A 21,400-nucleotide genomic window follows, 5' to 3' on the forward strand; every position below is an offset into this window, starting at 1 on the left:
CGCCGAACTTCTGCAACCGCGAGGAGAAATGTCTGCCGCCGAGGGCGGGGCGCGGCGGGGGCGGAGCGCGATGAAGGGGCGTGGCTAGAGCCTGGGGGCGGAGCGAGGACGAAGGGGAGGGGCAAGACGGTAGGCGATGGGCGGAGCGACAGTAAGGGGAGGGGCGCAGACGGCGGGCGAGGGGGCGGGGCGAGTATGGGGGCGTGTCCACTGCCCGGCTCCGCCCCCGCCACAGACGCGCCCGCCCCGCCTACCCGCTCCCCCGCCCCCCGGCAGCCGCGGCGGTCGAGCGCGGGGAGGGAGGGGAGAGCGGGTCACGACGTTGCCGGGGCGGGGATAACCCCTCACGTGGAGCAGATGAAAGGGCCGCGGCGCGACGGCCGTGGGAGCCCAGCCGAGCCTGCGACCCACAAAGCCGCCGCCGCCGCCGCGATGGGGCTGTGAGGCGTCCGCCCGCGCTCGGTCCTCCGCCGGCCCGCGACTATGCCCGGCCGCGCCCGCCCTCCGCGCCCTCCCGCCGCAGGACCATGAGGCCGCGCTCGGGCGGGCGCCCAGGGGCCCCGGGCCGCCGCCGCCGCCGCCTCCGCCGCCGCCCCCGCGGCCCCCGCGGCCGCCGCCTGCCGCCGCCGCCACCGCTGCCGCTGCTGCTCGGGCTGTTGCTCGCGGCCGCGGGGCCCGGCACGGCGCGGGCCAAGGAGACGGCGTTCGTGGAGGTGGTGCTGTTCGAGTCGAGCCCGAGCGGCGACTACACCACCTACACCACCGGCCTCACGGGCCGCTTCTCGCGGGCCGGGGCCACGCTCAGCGCGGAGGGCGAAATCGTGCAGGTAGCTGCCCGCCGCCCGGGCCCCGCGCCGCCGCCGCCACAAGATGGCTCCGGGGGCTGCGCCCGCCGACCCCGCCGCGGGCTGGCGGGCGGGCGGGCGGGAGGGGCGGCGAGGAGGCCGGCGGCATCCCTCGCGGGCGGGACGCGGCCTCCGGGGCGCCGCCGTGGGGGGGCGAGCGCACGTGGGGGCTCGGCCTCCCGTGGGTCCCGGGAGCGGGAGGGGAGACCCCGGGTCCCGGCGCCCAGGCTGAGGCAGCCCCCTCAGGCGGGCGGGGCGCTCGCCTTTACCTCAGGTGGAAGTCCCGGCAAAACTACCTGTTGAATGCCAACTTCGGCGAGACGAGTGATGAAGGATGGGGTGGCTCGTTCCAGGTCGCAGGCTGTGCAGGTTCTTTGAGGGAGCAGCCAGGCTTGTCCGAGGGTCTCCCCCGGAGCCTGCCGCCAGCCTCACCTGGGCGCCCACCCTCTCGCGGGGGCGCTGGACCAGCAGCCGCAGGAGGAGAGGCAGCGGGAGCTGGCGGAGGAGTGGGGATCGCGGGTGCCCTGGAGTGGCCGGAGCAGCAGCCCTCGCTGCGTGCCTCAGATTACAGAGAGGGTGGGAGGGAGGCAGCCTGCCCGCTCCTCGGCCAAGGACTGGTGCAGAGGGCCTGCACCTCGGGAGGAGGGTCGCTCGCTGACAGGGCCTCCACCTTGCTCCGAATGAAAGGGGTGTGCATTGCAAAGGAAGCTGGTGGAGCTGGGGGGGGCGGAGAGGGGGCTGCAGAGCGAGCTTTAAGCAGACCCCCGCTCTGTGGAGGAGGGACTCTGAGCCCAAGCCTCTGCAGGTGGTGAGCTGGGTACATGCCTTCCTGCTTCCTTGGCTGTGATTTTATCAACTTATTAGTAGACAGCCAGCACATTTACCACGGTGAATATGCGTGCCTGGGATGGGAGTGATTTGAAATGGTTGGCTTGTCTTTGAACCTTTTGCGGGTGAGGGGATGGCTGCAGGGGCTCCAAGCTTTGAGGCCTTGTGCGCTTTACTCTTGGATGAGTTATGAATGAAGAGTGGGGGACTGAATGGAATTAACTGCAAGCAGCCTTTCATTTCCCCTCCCCTGGTGCAGACTGAAAAAACTGCAGGGTTAGGGCAGGGGGCAGTGTGGCTTGGCCCTTAGAGGTGTGTCCTTAGGTTCCTGTCTCAGACTTCTGCAGGACAGATAGAAGGGGAAAAACTTACAGGTTGTCTGAGCTCTGTGACTACACATATGTTAAAAGCTTTTGGACTTTTTAGGGGGGTAATGTTATAATTATAGTCTTTAATTTATAAGCTTTAGAGACCATGGTCTGCTGAAGATTCCTGCAGCCTTTCAGTTGCAGCCTTCAAGCACAGTTTGAATCTTAATGCCTGCTCCTTGTGATTTCTTGTTTCTCTTTGAGGCTTTCACTGTGGCCTGATGCCTGTAGAAAATGTTTGATTTACAGCTTTCTAAGAGAAAAGATGTTTTAATCATGGCACTTCACTTTTTGAAGGAGACTTTTGAAGTTTGCGATTTTTATCTGCAGTGTTTTAACTTGTACTCTTTCTCCCTGGTAGGCTGTCTGGCGAGCTATCCATTATGAGTAGTGCAGTGCTTTGGAGATAATCTTGGGTTCGCCATTTAATACAAAATTAGCAGTTTAAACACACCATTTGTAACTATTTTATCCTTGGAAGTGGGGAGATACTGTGTGAATTTGGCAGAAGGAATCTGTTCTCTTTTGAAACTTTTTGAAGTGCTTATCTAACTCTTTTGTAGTCCATTAGCCTCACCAAAAAAAAAAAAAAGTCAACAACTGCTAAGTAAAGAAAAATGACTTAAATGGTATTTAATAAGTTTACCTGTTAAGCAATCACTAATAAGTGTCCTAATTCCCTTATAACTGCAGTAACACTGGTGAGTTTATCTCAGCTGTCTGAGTAGTCATTTCTTAGTGTTCTCTACATCTTTGATAACTTTATTGTGAGGCCTACTTGCTGAACCTGTGTGCACAGAAGGAGCTCGGCGTGGCTTCCAGGGCTGTGTGTGTACAGAGGCGGCTGCTGCTGCTGCTGCTAAGTCGCTTCAGTCGTGTTCGACTCTGTGCGACCCCATAGAGGGCAGCCACCAGGCTCTGCCGTCCCTGGGATTCTCCAAGCAAGAACACTGGAGTGGGTTGCCATTTCCTTCTCCCGTGTACAGAGGCTGGCATGCTTTTATTCTTGGAATACTCCTGAGTGAAGGAACTAGCGTGGCCCGTCAGCTCCGAAGAAGGTTTTTGTGAGGGAAGCTGATGTTTTAGGACTGCCGAGAGAGAGAATGTCACATCTTGCGTGGGAAATGAGAATGTAGAAGAAACAACTTGGTTGTTTCTTCAGCTTCAGATTAATCAGATTTTCTAAGTGCCCTTGTTGAACTTTTCAAGCCTCCTTCTATTTACTATCTTTAAAAAAAAAAAAAAACTCTTGCTATTTGCTATTTAATATTTTTATGGTCTTCGGAGCAGAGTTCCTTTTCCTTTAACTAAACCTAAATCGTAGCACTTTCAGCGCTGGTTTTGTTGCCGAGGGATTCTGTAGCACAGTTTTTCATGCTTTAGGGGAGAAAAGAACCTGTCTGAGAGCCTCTTTCCTTTAAGAATTCTAAGATAGGAAATTGGTTTGTATCATTGATTTTTTTCCCCTCTGTATTGTATGCAATGAAAGTATGTGTCTGTTTATAGAGTAGATACCTTATCACAGTCTGGTTTGCCCAGATACCTCTAATTAGAATACCTGTTCATTCATCTGCATGGGTTGGGGTAGGAGGAGGCCTGGTAAAGAAGGGTGTGTGTGTGAGTGAAAGAGAGAGAGTGAGAAAGACATACAGAGAGAGAGAGGGAAATTCAAACCTTGGGATTAGTCATTAAGAGTGTTGGTTCTCTCCTTGTGCATTTTAGGCTTAAATAACTTTCCCAAGGTCATCACTGTGCTCTGAAAGAAGAGAGATCCTTTTTCTTTTTTGACATCTTCGTCTGTGAAAGTTGTGGAAACAATATGTGGCTATGAAGTGCTATTCACTACTTTTAGTATCTTATTTATTCATGCAGCGTTACAGCCTGTTTGTTTGTAAGTGTCAAGCATACAGTGTGAACGCTGGAGGAAGTAATTACACTTCTGCTTTAGTTCTGAAGTGTGGAACTTTTAAGGGTTCTTAGATGTATTGATACATATTTCATCTTTGAACCAATTTGTTGCTATTAATGAGATCATTATCTGAAACTTTCAGACTTTCGCTGTTCAGCTCACATGGTTAGTGATGTTAAATAAAGACCCAATTAAACACTGGCTAGTGGTATGTGAATTGGTTAAGCAAACAAAGAAAATTTGCATAGCCAGAGGTGAAAGATTGTTTTAAATGGAAATGTATTCCCCCCCCACCTTGAAGTCAAATATTTAGAAACGCTTGAGAAATTCATTTGTAGGAGAAATCTGAAAGGTAGGTTTTGTGTAACTTTAAAATCGGCCTCTGGATCCTGGATTAAGTGTTGAATGGTCTTGAAAACAGAGCTTGCTGAGAACATTTAAGAACTAAGCCAGTGCCTTTAGCCACGAGGGCTGGGAGGAGAGCTGAGTGGTGGTTCAGAAAGGCTTGAGTGAGGTCCTTAAATAGCCAATGTTAACTAAGGGTATCAGAGAGAATAATTTTAGGAAACTAATTCCTCTGCCTTGTCTCCCTGTCAGTGTGTTTCTGCAGTTTAGCATTTGATCAAACACTTTCTTTTCATCTCCATTTTAAGTTAAGTTAACAGGCCTGCCTCTCTAAAAATTGACTTGACCTAATAGAACAATTGCGTGCTGACAGCTGACCTGGATTTACACAAAAAGGGATTGCTGACTGTCTTGTCAGAAGGGCCTTCATAGGTTAAAACCAAGCATTTGATTTAGGGAAAGACATCAGGGCTGTGTTTTGTGACCTCGTGAATTCTTTAGAGGCTCTTACTTTCTGTCTCGTTCCCTGAGATGCCATGGGACTTACTAATACAGCTCTGAATGGAGATGAAGATGGGAGTGAGGGATAAGTGTACAGCCTGTGGACTAGAGAGGGTGATGCTGGCTTCTCTTTAGGAGCATTTATTTTGTAGGGCACTGTGCCAAGCTCGTCATGTGTTTGCTCATCTAAGTCTTTAACATGGAATCAACAACTGTTGTTGATCCATTTGACAGAGGAGGAAACTGAGGCTGAGAAAGGCTATTTGACTTCAGCAACCTCACATAGCTAGCAAATGATAAAACTTGGGTTGAAACCCGGGTCTGTCTGGCCCCTTTGTTCCTATTACCGTTAAATAAATAGGAGTTGACTGGTTAGGTCCTGACGTTTGTTCAAGTCTAATTTTTAACAGTCTAGAATAGGGGTTCTTAACCTGAGTGTCACAGACTTCCAAGGATGGCCTGTGAATCCTTGAAATTATGCATACAGTCCTGTAAATGTGCACTTTTATTTTCCTGAGAAGATGTGTAATTTTCCCCTAAGGTGGGTTCTCTGATGCCCCTCCTCTCCAAGAGGAAAAAGAGAAGCAGTCCTGTCATCAAGTCATCCATCCCCGGGGATCTGAAGGCAGTAATGTGCGGCTCAGGTTAGCAAGAATCATTGAGAAGTCTACAGGTTTATGTGTCTCTGTCGAGCGTGTTCACTTGATGGATTTCTACTCAAGCCCTGTTCTGTACCAGATACTGTACTGCTGTTCCTTTAGATTTGTGTGGATAAATGATAATTCTTCCTGATGGGGTCTCCACACACAGCGGAGCCCTTAGTCTTGAAGGCATCCTTTACCTCTAATGGATTAATTTCTCTCCATTTCATCTATCTGTAGTAGTGAAATGCATTATCCTTGAGAGAAATGAGAAGGTATAGTTACTCCAAGAATTTTCTGCATTTAATATCGAATCACTATGTTGTATACCTGGAACTAACATAATGTTTTTGGTCAATTATACGTCAATTAAAGAATTTTCTGCATTTAGATGGTGAAAAGCAGGAAGATGAGGCTCTGAATGCAGAGTGTGGGAGTGTGGACTGCAGGTGTGTGTGTCTTCAGTATTCACTGGGAAATGAAATGGAGCATCCATTGATGTTGAAACGCCTTGAGAGCAACCCCTCACTGCTTCTCCATGGACCTGGCCACAGGCCTGTTTTTTTTTGTTCATCCCTGGTCCCCAGTGCCTGCTGCTTCTCAGACACTCAGTATTCAGTGAATGGATGATGGATTCAGAGTGGACGCCAGGCGGGCAGTGGATCTTTATGAGAACCACTTCATGTGCTTTGGCTAATACATTCTGGGGTCAGCTTTCCTTTTTGGTGGTTGTTTACAGAAACTTGCTTGCTTAGATGGAAAGAATGGTTCTGGTTGGAACCACTGCTGTTGTCATCCCAGGCTGTGGGACAGTGACACACGTGTGTGTGCCTCTGTGTTCAGGAGTAGGGTATCTGGCGTTATGAAGGTCTGAAGACATTCTTTTCATGGTAAGACACTGATTATTGAGAGCGGCCTAATGTGGACAGCTGTTAGGGATGGACAGACACATGAAGAACAGTTCATGGCCAGGCCCTAGTGTCCCTGGGCGTAACTGTAAAAGTTTGGTATTCAGGATTATCATTACCCTGAATATTATGTCATGTGAAAACTTTGCTTTTTGATGGCATCGCACAAGTCTGGAGAATGCAGATTGGCAGTTCATGACAAAAAGGATGTTTAAATCCATTTCGATAATCCGAAGACCCAGACTCAGCCCTTTAATATGTTAGATGAGGAGGCCAAGGTCCAGAGAAGTGAAGGGCCAGCACCGCTTGGTGAGGTTGAGATAACCCTGGAGAACCGTTTGGGTCTCCCAGGTTTGGGCCTTTCGGTCATCTTCAGCTGTACCTTGGCTGAGTGTGCCAGGGAGAGCCGACTCAGAAGCGAGCTTAGTGATCAGGTGTCTGACTGGGGAAAGCCAGGTCTCATAAAGTTGCACCTTGGGTGTAAGTGGCTACTTTTCTCTGTTAGTTTAGAGTTTTCACTCAGTCTTCCTCTGTCAGAGCTCTTAAAAATAGATGGTCATGATCCCATGTTTCCTGCATGCCAGGTACTGGGTACAGCACCTGAACTTATACTCAGTGGACAAGGGAAATGGGATGGCCCAGGTTTTCAGATGAGGAAACTAAGCTCAGAGAGCTAAGGTCACTCGTGGAAGATGCTGAGCAGGTCAGTTGCAGGGCTCATATTAAAACCCAGCTCTTTGTGATTCCCAGCCATTTCTGTTTTCACAAGCCTGCTTCACTTGGCACTTTCTTCTGCTTGGGATGAGATTATGGGAATTGATGGTGGAATTTAGAGTCAGTATAAACCCAGACTGATGGACCAAGAGAGGAGTCGGTAACTTCAAGTGAGAAAACCCTCTGCCCTTGGAGATTCCTCTCCTTCCTTCCTTCCCCTTTTCTCTTTCTGTTTTCAATCACACAGTCTCATTCCACCTTGTTTTTTTCCATGAAGAGCTAATCCGCCAAGGTTGGGAAGAGGGACCAGTCACTTGAAGTACACCGCTGTGGCGTGATGGCATGTCCGTTGTTTTCTGGCTTCGGGGAAATTGGAGTGGCCGTGGCGCTCTGGCATTTAGAGAGATCTCTGAAGTGAGACACACCTCCTTCCTGTAGCTGGCTTTTCAGAGCCCTTTCACAGCCTGTGTGACTTTCCCCAAAGAGGCTCCTTCCCGTGTTCATCGCCTTTCTTCCTTTATTTACACAGTCTGCGTGTTCCCTGTGATCTGAAATTTTGTTTCAAAGATGGTTAGAACCTGAAGCTGTGGCTTCCCTCTGCTCATCCCGTCCTCCTGGTGGTTAAAACTTCTCGTGGGTCTGCATTCCTGCAGTGGGCCGGTGTTCACTGCTGCCTTCTGTGCCCCCGACCCTGTGCGGGGCGAGGCAGCAGGTGGGTATGAGGGAGGCGCGGGCCCTGCCCGCAGGTGGCCAAGTGGAGGGGGCGGGCGGTGTGCTGACCATAGGGCCCCTCCGGGGGGACACAGCTGTGTGAAACCGGGGTGCACCTGGCCCAGGTGTGACAAATGGGCCTGGGCAGCCCATTCTGAAGAGGCACGTCTGCGTAGTGACACAGTCCTTGGGTTTGTGCCTTTTGGCCCTTTCCTGCTCATTTTTTTGGTTTGTTTTGTTTTTTACCTACCTTTGAGGTTAAAAGCGATAACCCCTCTGCAGAGAGGTGCCTTTATACCTGCCAAACAGCACGGGGAGGCCATAAAGAGTAGAGGGTCTTTGTTCCATCTGCCGCTTGAATGAGATGTTTGAAATTCTGACTTTGAGCGGCTCTGTTGACTCACGATAGTGTGAAGAGAATGAGGTCAGCCGGGCTGTTGTGGTTCAGGGGAGAGCGTTTTATTTTTATTGCCCTTCAGATGTGTGGTAAGGCTTGACATTAACCCCCTTCTCGGCCCAGCAGCCAATGTGATATGGTTGTTTAGAAATTCAGTGGGTAGAGTCGATTTGGTGAAGACAGACTCTGATGATGCTAGAAGTTTCACAGGGAAATGTATGTTGGAATGGGAGCTTCTGGTCTCCTGGTGCAGAAGCTGCTGCATTTTTAAAATAAGAGAGTTAAGAGTGGTGCTTGATCAGGTGCATGTAACCCTCTGGTACAGTAAGAGTTTAAACTTGATTTTTTTTTTTTTTACTTAAACCGAGTACGCTAACTTGTCAGAAGACGTTTCTTGAGTTCCTGCTGTGGATACACCTAGAGAAGCAGCAGCTCTGTGCACCCACGATACAGTTTGTGGTTTGCAGGTGCTGTTTTCATGATTTCTCCTGTGCACAGTGAGCCATTGAATTATCTGCACTTCCCAGAGGAAACTGGGGCTGAGAGTGTAAGTAAACTTCTCAGGGCCACAGAGCTGGGATCGAACTTGGGTCACTTGAAGACAAACCTCGAGACCCTCTTGCTCGAGGACCTGGGTGTCCTTAGACACGATTTGGGCAAAAAGACTGGGATAGATTCATTTTACATTACCTCTCGTCAGGGCCAATGTTTCCCGTTAAAGAAACAGATCATCTGTCGTTTATTCTTTTAACTATGAAAATCATACATGTTGATTGTAGAATACTTGGAAAATAAAAGTATGAAAAAGAAAATCAGTCCCACTGCCTCCACGTAACCTCTGTTAACCTTTTGTGATTTGGGATAGCTTTCCTTTCCATTTTTTTTTCCTATGCCCTTAGATTTTTTAGAAACTTCGAAAAAACACTATATAGTGTTAATGACCCTTTGTGTACCTTAAGTATTTCTCTCTTACTAATATTCCAAAACACTTTTAGTGTCTTGTTTTCCATTATTATAAGTGATGCTGTGGGGAGCTTTTTTCTCTATCCCTTGATTATCTTCATAGACTCAAGTTCTAGGATTGGGACCCCGGTGTGGAGAGGTATAAATACTTTCCCTGATCCTGTTGTGTGTTGTCAGTTCCCCCTGCAAAAGAGCGGGGCTAGTTTAAATTCCCCAGCCAGGTTGGCATTCATGTTTCCACGCACCCCTGCTCACAATGGGTAGTTTCTTAAAAAAACAAAACAAACATACCAATTGAAGGCAGGAGGAGAAGGGGACTACAGAGGATAGGATGGTTGGATGGCATCACCGACTCGATGGACATGAGTTTGAGCAAGCTCCGGGAGATTGTGAAGGACAGGGAAGCCTGGCATGTTGCAGTCCATGGGGTCTCAAAGAGTTGGACATGACTGACCAACTGAACCCACTGAAAAACAACTTCACAAAAGTGAAAGCCTGTATATTCCTGTATATGTGTTAGTCGCTCAGTCGTGTCCAACTCTTTGCGACCCCATGGAGTGCAGCCCACTAGGCTCCTCTGTCCATGGGGTTTCCCAGGCAAGAATACTGGAGTGGGTTGCCATTTCCTTCTCCAGAGGATCTTCCCCACCCAGGAATCGAACCCAGGTCTCCTGCATTGCAGGCAGATTCTTTACCACCTGAGCCCCAGGGAAGCCCTGTTATTTCTGTCACTTAGTAAGTGGTAAAATACTGGCTTTCCCCCTCTGCCACGAGGATCTGAGATGCGATTGTCAGTATCAAAGGGAAGGTGCCTGGCGTGGTATCTGGGTCCGTCCCCAGCGGTTGTGTCTGAGCCCAATCCAGGAGCAGGCGCCCTAGGGCTCTGGGCAGGGACCAGCGTCTGGCCAGGCAGATGGCCACGCTCTGAGGCCTAGAGAAGACCTCATGGAAGGGACCGCCTCGTGGTGGGCACACCCGGTGGCAGCAGATTGTGGCCCAGGAGGGTGCTGCTGCCTGGGATGTTCTCTGCCCTGCCTCTCTCCCTGTCCCCTCATTCAGAGCGGCGCTGTTGTCAGCATGTGGTAGGCAGAGGTGTGTTATAGTCGAGCTCCAGACTGTCAGGGTGCCCCTAAACAGCAGGCCCACGGGCGGAAAACGGCTTCCTGCTGTTTCGTTTGATCCCTGTTAAAAATCTAGAAGTTTTACATAAAAATCTGGAGCTTTGGCTCTTCTCAAAAAACCAAAAGATCTGGCAGCGTCGGGTCCACATTCCCACGTGGCGACAGCCTGCTCCAGTGAGACAGCAGCTGCCCTCTTCAGATGGGGCGCAGGCCCTGGTTTACAAGCTGCTCGTGCATTGCGGCGGCTCACCACTCTCACGGGTAATGATCCCGCGCCTGCTGGCGCCTGGGGCCCCCGTGGGCAGTAGTGTTTGCCATCCTTTCTCTCGCTGGAAGTTGTGGAGCCGAAAGCGTTTAAGTTGCGCTTGACAAGTCTCCGTTGTCCCTCCCCTGCCATCTGTGTGGCAGACGGCTGGGCCGTTAGTGACTTTATGACACTTCACTGCACCTTGTGAGCCTCAGGTTCTGCTTCCGGGGAGGGCCCGGCGGTCCTGGCATGGCCAGAGCGCTCTTGTTCGTAGCTGCTGTTTTTTGGCTGCCCCGCGTGGCATGAGGGATCTTAGTTCCCCGACCAGGGATTGAGCCTGCGCCCCCTGCAGTGGAGCACAGGGTCTTAGCCACTGGACCACGAGGGATGTCCCCCCCTGACCAGAGTGTTCTTCTCAGTTGACAAGGTGCTTCTGTTCCCTGGAGCCATTTGGCTCGCACCTTCATCTCGATCTTTGTCCCTTCTCTCTTTTTGCTCCTTGGTTTTTCTTTGACTATGAGAGCTCCTGTTTGAACCAGAGGGCACCCTGGAATGCCAATGCCCTGATCTCCTTTGACAGTGAGGGTGCTGTGGGCAAGGGCCTCGAGCCTTTGGTGGCAGGAGGAACTGGGGTTAAAACTCGGGTCTCGTTGGTCCAGGTGCTGGCCTCCCTGGAGCAGCATCCTTCTCTGATGCTCGGGTTCCAGCAAGTTTTCCACGCACTTTTAGGGCACCCCTCCACCCCTTGAACTTTCACCCGTATTCCTGGTTTCGTCCTCCCAGCTCAGAGAGCCTTCCCTGGATTCTGCCCAGAGGGCCATCTGCCATTCAGGTTGTCCCAGCTGCCAAGGCTTGTCCCACACTTGATGTCGAAGGCGTTTCTTTGTACCTAATTTTACTTAAGTGCCTTCGACATTTGTGTGTTCAGCACCTTTATGCGATTTTTGGAACCACCACTGGGTACCCGGAGGCTTGGCATCATTTCAATTTTCAGAAAGTGCCTCAGTCTTGGAGTAGGTGGTAGGCAGGCGGCTAATGGCATGTAAAGAATGTTGCAAGCGTGACTTGCAAAGCCATTTGCAAAATGTAAATCGAGGTAGCTTGTGGCCAAGTCAGAGGAATTGGTGCCCTTGCTCCCTCCTGCTGACCTTGCCCCTTCACGTCATCCGATGCCGCCTCAGCATCTCCCTGCCTCCTCGGTCTGTCTCCCCTGAGCAGCTCTTCCCCTCCACACGGGCTTCATCTTTCCCAAGTAACCGCTGATCTTGTCATTCCCTCCATCAGAATCTTTCAGTGCTGTCCCCTTGTTTGCTGAGCACAGAGCTGGCCTGGGACGCGGGCCTGTGTTCTGGGTGTTCCGGCTTTTATTTCCCGAATGGGTCCTGGGCTTCCCTCCCTCTGTGACCTTCCACAGGGATACATTTCTGCTGATCGCACTTTCCCGACCCCCACCTTTGCCCCCTACTCCACTTTCCCTTCTCCCCAGTGCTTTCACCTGTGGTCAAACTTCCAGCCATTCCTGTCAGGCGTTCCCAAATTCTGCTGGTGGGCTCCTTCTACCCAAGCCCTCCATTTTTCTCAGCTGATCTTCCATACCTTACTATTTCTTTTTCCCCACAAAGTCACGGCTCCCAGCAGAGAGGGCTTGTGACTTCCTCATCCCCGCTGTTGCCCTGCAGTAAAGCTCTTAAATATTTACTCAACTGAAATTCTCCTAGATCATGATACTTAGGGATACGGTAGAGGTGGAGATGTTAGTGGAGCCAAAAAAAAAAAGACTTGGCTTTTTGAGGGAGAGCTTTCTGTGATTGGAGAAACCGTTCACAAGACGTGGGTGTGTCCTAGGGCTATTCCAAATAGTTGGGGTGGACCAGACTCTCAAAATAATTTCCCCTTGCTTCTGTTCTCTGGGTCTGGAAAAAGGACATGGGATGAGGCTGTAGCACCATCTAACTCCTTCCCGGCTGGCGAGTCTGCCTGGGTGCAATGTTCGGAGCATGCTGGACAAGAGACATCTCAGCTTAGACTTTTAGGGAGTATTTTTTTTTTTTTTAATGAGCAATATTTTTGTGTCACTTAGAAAGCTGGTGTTTTGGGAAATAGTAAAAGTTACATGCAGCATAGAGTCGGACACTACTGAAGCGACTTAGCAGCAGCACTCCCAGAAGGGCCCATTCTTCACTCACGTTTGCATCATGATGTTTTCTCAACTCCCCTCTCCCCGCACACTGCCCCACCTCTGGCCTTGGGAGTTCCGGCTGAGGCTGTGTTTGGGTGCTGGGTGGAAAGCCGCTTTCTCTCTCTTTTCGAAATTCACTTGTTGATTTTTCGTTGCACCGTGTCTTTGTGGCTGCACCCGGGCTTTCTCTAGTTGGGGCGAGCGGGGCTCCTCTCTAGCTGCGGTGTGCACACTTCTCATCGCTGTGGCTTCTTTTCTTAAAAAATATCTCCTTTATTTGATTCACTGTGGCTGTGCTGGGTCTCATTGCTGCGCGGGCTTTTCTCTAGTTGCGGGGAGTGGGGGCCCCTCTCTGGTTTCGGTGCTTGGGCTTCTCCTGGTGGCCTCTCTTGCTGTGGAGCGCGTGGGCTGCAGTAGTTGCAGCTCCCGGACTCTCGAGCACAGACTCAGTAGCCGTGGTCCGTGGGCTCAGCTGCTCTGAGGCATGTGGGATCTTTACAGACCAGGGCTCCAACCTGTGTCTCTTGCACTGGCAGGCGGACTCTTTACCACTGAGCCACCAGGGCAGCCCCTGCTCTGGCTTCTTTCGTTTTGGAGCCTGGGCTCTAGAATGCAGGCTCAGTAGTGGTGGCCCACAGGCTTAGTTGCTCCGTGGCATGTGGAATCTTCCCAGACCAGGGATCGAACCCATGGCCCCTGCATTGGCAGGTGGACTCCTATCCACTGTCCTAGCAGGGAAGTCGGGAAGCAGTTTTAAAGGACGACCGGTAGTACTCTAAAGAGACCAGCAGGGACTATTTCCCTGGTGGTCCACTGGCTAAGACTCCATGCTCCCAATGCAGGGGGCCCGGGTTCAATCCTTGGTCAGGGAGCTAGATCCCACATGCTGCGATTAAGCGTTCACAGGCCACAATGAAGATCAAAGATCCTGAGTGCCGCAACCGAGACCCAGCACAGCCAAATAATAAACACACAAAAATAAATGTTAAAGAGGCTGGCAGACTACGAGTGGAAGGCATTAGAGTTCCAGTTTAAAGAACATGATTTTCTAGTCTTTAAGCAGCCCACCGTACACATTTGGGAATTATTAAGTTATTGCTTTGTTGTGTACATGTTGGCATGTTGAGGTTTTTCGGTTATTTATTGTTTTTTTTGTGGAACAGTGGCTATTATATGGGTGCTGGGACCTTCAGAAATAGTTCAGAGTCTATCTGTGACGTGTTATATTTCACTTGTACTGGAGGCTAGTCGCGCCTTTTCACAGCATGACCACTCCAGAAATGTTCTGAGGCCCCTCAGGTAAGCGTCAGCCTCACCCAGGGAGTTTAGTGAGCAGCCAACGTGTAGTTCTGAAGCTTTGGTGTTACTGGGTTTAAATCTCTAGGACACACACAAACTTGCTTGGCACTAAATGTGCCGTCTGGGTGATTCAGGTTCCAGTGGCAGTGGTAATTTTTGCATTTCCTGACTCTTGTGTTTAAATTTGCAGTCTCAACATTGCATCACCATAAGTTTTCACATTTAATGAATATTTATGTGGAGCCGAGTTCTATACGAATGTGGCGGTTTCTGACTTGATTATAGCTCGCTGCGTGCTGTGGCCAGGAGTGCCCTACAGACAACAGAGCTGGCACACGCCTCAGCACGCCAGGCCCTGGCGGATGTGGTTAGGGACCACAGTGACTGGTGCTCTGGTTGCCATGCCAACCTTGTTTTTGGAAGGGGGAGGCTCTGAAACAGCAATGGGGTTGGGGGTAAGAATAGTTTCGAATATTCCAAGTGGAATGATTCCCTGTTATGTGCTCCTAGGAGAAGATGTAGAAAACCCTCGAGTTCTTACTGCATGCTCAGGGAACAGGAGTTAACTTTCTTAGTTATGCAAGGCTGTTTGCATTGCCCCCTTGCAAACTTGTCAAAGTTCAGGCGTGAGTGTCTTCCCTACTTGTATGTGTGTCTGCGTGCACACGTGTATTTGTATGCTCAGTTGTGTCCAACTCTTTGCAACTCCATGGACTGTAGCCCACCAGGCTCCTCTGCCCATGGGATTCTCCAGGCAAGAATACTGGAGTAGATTGCCATTTCCTTCTCCATCCAGGGGATCTTCCCCACCCAGGGATCAAACCCGTTTCTCCTGCCATGGCAAGCAGATTCTTTACCATCTGAGCCACCTGGGAAGCCCGTCTACCCTACTTACTGCAGGGTAAATAGGGACTCTTCAGTCTCTTAAAAGTTACAAATCCCTCCCTCCACCTTCTGCCAACATCCCTTGCCCTCTGATATCTCTGATCCAACGGGGGTGATGGGGGGAGTGAAAGGGAAAGAACATGAGGCGGGATGGATAAGGGACTCTCCCTCCCGGAGCTCCTCATCCTCATTCCTCCCTGCTTCCCATTTCAGGAAGGCTTATCCTCTCCCCTCCCTGATCCTGTATATTCAGCAGAGACCATGATGGCAGGTGCTACCCCCCTGCCCATAAGTGGGATTTCAGGATGTACAGCTCTCAAGGTTGGGCATTCAGAGCTGGGACAAGGATAGGAGTGGTCTCTGCCACCCAGCCCTGGGATGCTGCCTGCCCCTTTGCAAATGATGTCCCACAGAATTAATTCTGTGGTGCTTGGTGTTGTGCAGTGAAACATCCGGAAGGGGATTGATCAGGCCCAGTAAGCTCGATGGGAGGCCCTGATGGTGGGGTGGGATGGGACGCCAGGGCACTGTCCTGGGAACCAGCGCCCCTCTGCAGAAGGAGACCCGAGTCCCTCGAGGCCGGGCTGGGGCAGTGTCAACAGCTCAGGTGGTCCCATGGTTAGAGGGCCCGCCCCCACCCCTCTGAATGGAGGCTTACTGCTGCAGAAGGGGATGTGACCACACGTGTCATCGTTGCTCAGTGACTCAGGGTCACCTGTATGACTCTCCAGTAGACTGCTCTTGTCTTCAGGGCAGGGCTTGGGGCTCGGCCTTTTGACATTTACCCATTCTGACTCACAGTGTCCCTTTGTATGAATGAGGGAAAGCTGCCCCTTCCTCAAGATACCTGGCATCTCTTTGCCCTAACGTGGATGCAGGATGACTGCAGGAGTGGACAGCGCCCCCTGGAGTTGTGCAGTCATGAGGTACCCGCCTGTACATTCGCTCTCTCCTCCCCCACAAGTCTTCTCTCTCAGCAAATGCGATTTGCGCCCCCCTGCCTTCTGTAGTCCATTCCTAGAAAACCAGGGAGCCAGTTTGTCAGAATTGAGAGTAAAGTTAGGAAACAAGATTCCAAGGTGAGTCAGGAGTTTAGTACAGGGATTTTTAACATCTGCTTTGTCTGCTGTTTTGCTTTGGACTGCCTGGAGTGGGGTCCTCAGGCCTTGGATGTTAAACAGAGAGGCCTTCCAGGTAAACAGGCCTTCTGTGGAGCGGAAATGGCACCCCATTTTATGGGAGAAGATACACATGCTTTCCTAGGAACCAACTTAAAAATTACCTTTTGGCCTATCACCTAATTTGGGTATGAGTTCTCTTTGGTTCTGTGTTATAACCTTGAGCCAGCCGTATTTCAGGAGCTGGGATGGCTCCTCTGAGTCTTGGGGCATTGGTGTGACTGTTAGCCTTAGTCTGCACCTTTGCTATGCAGACACCCAGGACTCATTGGCTTCCTTAAACTGTGTGTAAATGTTGGTGGTTCTGGATTTCCTTTGCTGACGTGAGAGGCAGCAGGGCAAACTGCCTAGGCTTGGACCCGACCCTGCCAGTTACCTGCTGTAGAAAGGTGACCATGCCTCCCTGGGTCTCAGTTTCCTCACCTGTAAAATGGAATTGAGTTACAACATGCACTTTGCTCAAGTGATGAAAGGATGATGATGAAGACAGTAATGTGCATACTTGCATAATGTTCCTCCTGTATACGAACACTCACCGTGTTGTTCCCAAGCGGCTGAAACTTTTTATTCTGAAGTCATCTGATCAAGGTTAAAGAATCCAAAGATGCTAGTCATCGGCAGGAGAAGTGACCATACCGTAGGAATCATTTCCCAACACGCTCAGTGCCTGACCGCTTGCACCCGTGGCTCTTCTCTCCTGGGAGTGTCTGTGAGGGGCCGGGGTGTTCAGTGCCTCGTGGATCCCGGGGGCCCTCTTTCAGCACTGTGTCCTGGTGGGTGGGGGGAAGCCCTGCTGCAGCTCCATCTGCTCAAGGCTGGGCCCTGTAGCCCGGTCACCGTCCAGGTTCCGAGCTCGGTCACTTGGACCTGTGTTCACACCCACACATCCACAGGCATGTGAACGTGTGAACTTCCAGTCCAGTGCATAGGAAGCAAGGCTTCTAGACCAGCCTGCTCCTTGTCCCTGAGGCCACTTGGCCTGCCTGCGGGCATGGCTGCTCCCAGGGGAAGCGGGGTGGTGGCTGGCTGCTCTGGATCCGGCCAGGGCCCGGGGGATGTTGTGATGCGCCCAGGCCGTGCTCTCGGGGCCTATTACCTGGGACCTGAGGCGGGCACAAGTGACTTCCACGCTTGGTTCGGTCCAGTGCGATTATGCCAAAGCACATACTTTATTAATCTTAAGCCCCCAAGTTAGGCACGTGGACTTTTTTCTAAAAATAGGAATGACCAGAGTGCATTGTGGGTTTTTTTTTTTTTTTAAAATAACTGCCCCCATCCCCTTTGCCAGGACTGGGCAGTGCATTCCTCTCCTTGAATGGAGGCGGTAGTTTCCACCTTGGCCTGCCCCCTTCTCCCACATTCCTGAGACAGGGCGATGGAAAGATGCCCCTTTCTCTTCCGTGCAGGTGTGTTTTCTCTCTGCATTCTCCAAGAGGTGCTGCTTCTTTCTAATTCAAGTCCAGAGAATCTTGCTCCTGGAAGGACCTGCCGTCCTGATGCAGACTTCACTAATGGGGGAGCTCTTTAGAATCCCGACTCTGAATGTGTGTTGGGAAACTGCTGGGTGACTGGGGGGCTCGGCCGTCATTTCTCGCAAGGCATGTGAGCGGGGTCAGGATGTGAAGAAGGGCTTAGGTGAAGGGCCCCCTCACAGGGCAGGAAGAACACATTTGGTATTAGGAGGTGAGTTCGTCCTTACCTGGTCGGGGGTGGGGGGGTAGGGTGGGGGAAAGCAGGCTCTAAATAAGCAAGCAACCTAACCTCACCTTGAAAACGATTCTGGGCCGGCCTCCTCCCTTCCTTTCCCTCAGCCTCTGCCGGGGACCTGGTGGGATTTACCAGCTTTGAAGTCCTAAGGTGCTATTTTAATACTTTTCTTTTACACTGCAGGTTTGGAGACCGATTTAACTAGATTCTGGAGGGAGCTCACTTTACAGCATTCTTAAGAGCTCTGACAATCTTGAAAGAGTTAAACTCTAATTAGCTCATTCCTAAGGTATTTAATGCCCTTATTAAAACTCAACTGCTCGTTCACTTTTTTCTTTAGTGAATCAGATTTCTCGAGGAGCTGAGCCCTCGCTCCTCAGATCACAGGCTCACATGTTGAAGCTGGCAGAGCGCTGGAGGCTAGTTCCTATCTGTGTGACAGCATTTTTAATTTAACAGGACCGCCTTTGATGTTTCCAAATATTTATAGGCAGCTTTAGATCATTTCAGTGTGTGCTTTCTTTTTCTTTTCTTCTCTCTCTCTCTTTTTTAAAAAAAAACTGGAGCAAAAGTTCTCCCTCATGCAACAGCCTTCCTTTTATCCTGTTGGTTTATTTTTGTTTCCTTTGCAGCTTTAGCGAAGGCTCTCTGGGTGCATTCACACACGCACACAGGCTTGACCCTTCCTTTTGCTTCTTTGGTAAAGACCACCTCTCTATATCATCCTGCCGGCTTGACATTGCTTAGGGCACTTTTCTGCTGTCCCTTGACTTTCTAGAAGCTGAGATTTTTTTTTTTTTTCCTGATTTGGCTCAGGAATCTGCTCTCTGGCTGACCTGAGGGCTTTCAGATCCGCGCGGAGACCTGGGCAATGTGTGTGGAGGTGTCTCTTTATGGATGACCAGGCTCCTCCTGTGCGTCTTGACTGGGCCCCAGCACGTTCTGATTTATGATGTAACTCTGGCAAGGACCGTCGTAGCTGGGGCAGGAAACACAGAGAGACAGAACCCTGTCCTGATCTCTGCAGGCCTGCTCCATTTGGTTTTGCTGGACTTCTGGCCAAAAGTAGTAGAGAACCTTTAGACCTCAGGCTCGGGAATGGGAAAAACAGAGCTACGAGGTAGATTTGTTAAACTATTAAGGAAAAGGGAAAGGAAACTTTGTACCAATCAAATCCAATGACAAGACAGAGGACAGTGGTTTCTCCCAGGCTGGACTCTGGGTAAACATTCTGCTTGTGAAACTACTCAAGTGATTACCTCTCGGCCGCTGTCACTTAACCTGGCCTGGAACCTTGCGTGGCTGGCTCCACTATCCCTGGCTCTGCCTGCTCCTGCAGGGGAGGCTTTGGGGGCTGAAGGTCACATGGGTGGTTGGTGAAATATTTGAATGAATGAAAGAATACCATGTTAGAGACTGCCCTTGGGGCTTTACACTGTTGGTCCTACTGGACCCTCAGGATGCTTCCACGCGGTGAGAGGTTCCATCCCTGTGTCCCTGGGTGACACCAAGGTGCAGGGAGGTTTAACGCAACTAGTGACTGGAGAAGCTGGCCCAGAACACAGGACTGTGTTTCCAGCCTTGCTGTAAGGTGGTTTGAGGCCGGTAAACCCTATGGTGGTCTGCTCGCCTCTTACAGGTAACTATGGCCACCAGCTGCATGCCGGGGTTTGGAGCTGACCAGGCTCTTGCCACAGAAAGGGTGCCGTGGTGCCAAGCATGGCCTGGGAGTTGGGCCAGCGTGTGCATCCCAGTTCTGCCACTGCCAGGCTGTGACCTTGGCCAGGTCATCAGCCTCCCTGAACTTCTGCCTCCCTATCCCTCACCCGGGACAGGATAGCTCGTCCCTCCAGAGGATCATGAGCTAATTCATGGAAAGCATGCAGAAAGTGTTTAATATATGTTAGCACCCTGGCTTTGCTGCTGTAGAGCCTTCGCCCTCAAGGAGTCCACAGTCCTGCCAGAAAGACAGTCAGGCCAAGCAGGTGACTGTGGTAGGCGCAGCAGAGATGTCCTAGTGCTCAGGAGGCACCCAGGATGGAGTCACGGGTGTGGGTTTCTGCCTTCCCTCACTCAGCACCTGCGGATCGAGTGCCCTGTGCTAAGGAAGCCTCCCCTCCCCCTCCTGAAATTTCCCTTTCCCTTGGGGGAGCTTGAGTTAAAATGTTAATTGCCACCTGGAGAAAGGTTTCCTGAAGTCATTTTCACTTGAAACCCCAAGGTGCCAATCGGGGGCATTTGACAGTTTATCTGTGTGGCTCTGTGTTATCCGTCAACTGTTATTTTAACCTCATCTAATTTCCCCCCTAATTTTCCTGGTCTATCACACACGAGAAGGGCACTGTCCTTGAGAATGTACCGGCAACTCGCCGAGGGAGCAGGTGGTGATCCTTTTGTTCCTCACGGTGCCCAGATGGTGTCTGTGCCTTCTCATGGTCTGGTTCCATGGGGATTTGTTGATAAGGGTTCGCTTTGATTTGGTTTTCCAACCCAGCGCCATATTCAGATTTGATTACCAGCACTCTGTAATTCTTTTCTCTGCTCCATTTCATTGTCTCTGTAAACACAAGTCTCATTCTTCACCTCCCCGCCCTTCTGCCAGCAGCAAGGATGGTGGCGCAGGAGAACTTTGGCGTGGTCCAGAGTTGGTGGTTCATAGCTTTCATTTGTTGAGTTGATTGATAACGTGTTTAATAAGATACGTTACATATTTTTAACAAAAAAAAGCATAATCAAACAAATGATACAGCTGAAAGGAGGTTGCTATTGTCTGCTGTATACTTTAAGAACCCAGATTAAGCCTCTTTCCTAAAACAGAAATCGGGTCAATTTTGGAGCCTTTTCGTTGAGTTAGCAAGCTTTCAGTGGGAAGCGGGTGTTTTGTAAATACACTGGCGGACCATGAAAATAGTGTTAATTTTCTACTTGGCTCCATTTGAAGATACCCACCAGGGTGGGTCACTCTGCTCAGCATGGGGGGGCCCCTGCTTTCTTTAAATAGTAGACGAGCTTCCCATCAAAGTAGCTTCCATGCAGCTAAGTCAGCAACCGGTTGAAAGGAGAGTTTGGAAGAAGGGTGAATGAGAGAGGAGGCGGCATACGACTGAATTGTGCTGCTGGTCTGCTCTGCAGTGTCCATGAGAATCGAGCGAAGCCCAGATTTCTCTCCAAAGAACCCCTGCTCCCTTCCCTTCCCTCGGGCATCTTGGTGGTGTCCTTCTGTCCTTGGGCCCCGGGTGCTCGTCAGCAACAGACAAGGATGAAGCAGCAGTGTCTGAAAGCACACCTCCCAGTAGCACTGGGGAGCGTGCGAGGTTATTCTGGAGAGAAGTGGGCGTCACTGGCAAACCTGGACAGAAGGAAGCGCAGGGAGGTTGAAACAGTGCCCCTGCGGCCTGAAAGTGGCGCTGTTTGTGTTCTCCAGTTACACTCGTGGACCGTCCACATGCCCCCTGCCCTGTGGGGCATGTCTTGCCCCCACTCTGACTGTCAAAACGAGGAGCAAAACCCACTGTGCGTCACACCCCTTCCTCTGGCTCAGCTGGCCCAGTTATGTGCTCAGGAGGATGCTGTGTGGTTTTGCTCGGAAGGGAAAGTCCGCACTGATGACACAGTGACAGGACCTGTGCTTGCAGTCTGGGTGCTTGTAATTGG

The 21,400-nt window shown here is 50.9% G+C and overlaps 1 protein-coding gene across 5 annotated transcripts in view; it reads left to right on the forward strand.

Moving 5' to 3' along the window:
* The first annotated feature begins 292 nt into the window (after nt 1-292).
* The window catches only part of ZNRF3 (zinc and ring finger 3), a 160,819-nt gene continuing 139,711 nt past the window's right edge, over nt 293-21,400 (forward strand). For all 5 annotated transcript variants that reach the window (XM_055405043.2, XM_055405045.2, XM_088828303.1 and 2 more), the window contains exon 1: nt 293-827. In XM_055405043.2, coding sequence (XP_055261018.2) covers nt 528-827 — 300 coding nt within the window. In that variant the 5' untranslated portion in view covers nt 293-527. The remainder of the gene's footprint in view (nt 828-21,400) is intronic.

The sequence above is a fragment of the Moschus berezovskii genome, chromosome 19 (genome assembly GCF_049115385.1).
Source record: "Moschus berezovskii isolate FMDL1 chromosome 19, NW_MosBer_1.0, whole genome shotgun sequence".
NCBI classification, from domain to species: domain Eukaryota; kingdom Metazoa; phylum Chordata; class Mammalia; order Artiodactyla; family Moschidae; genus Moschus; species Moschus berezovskii.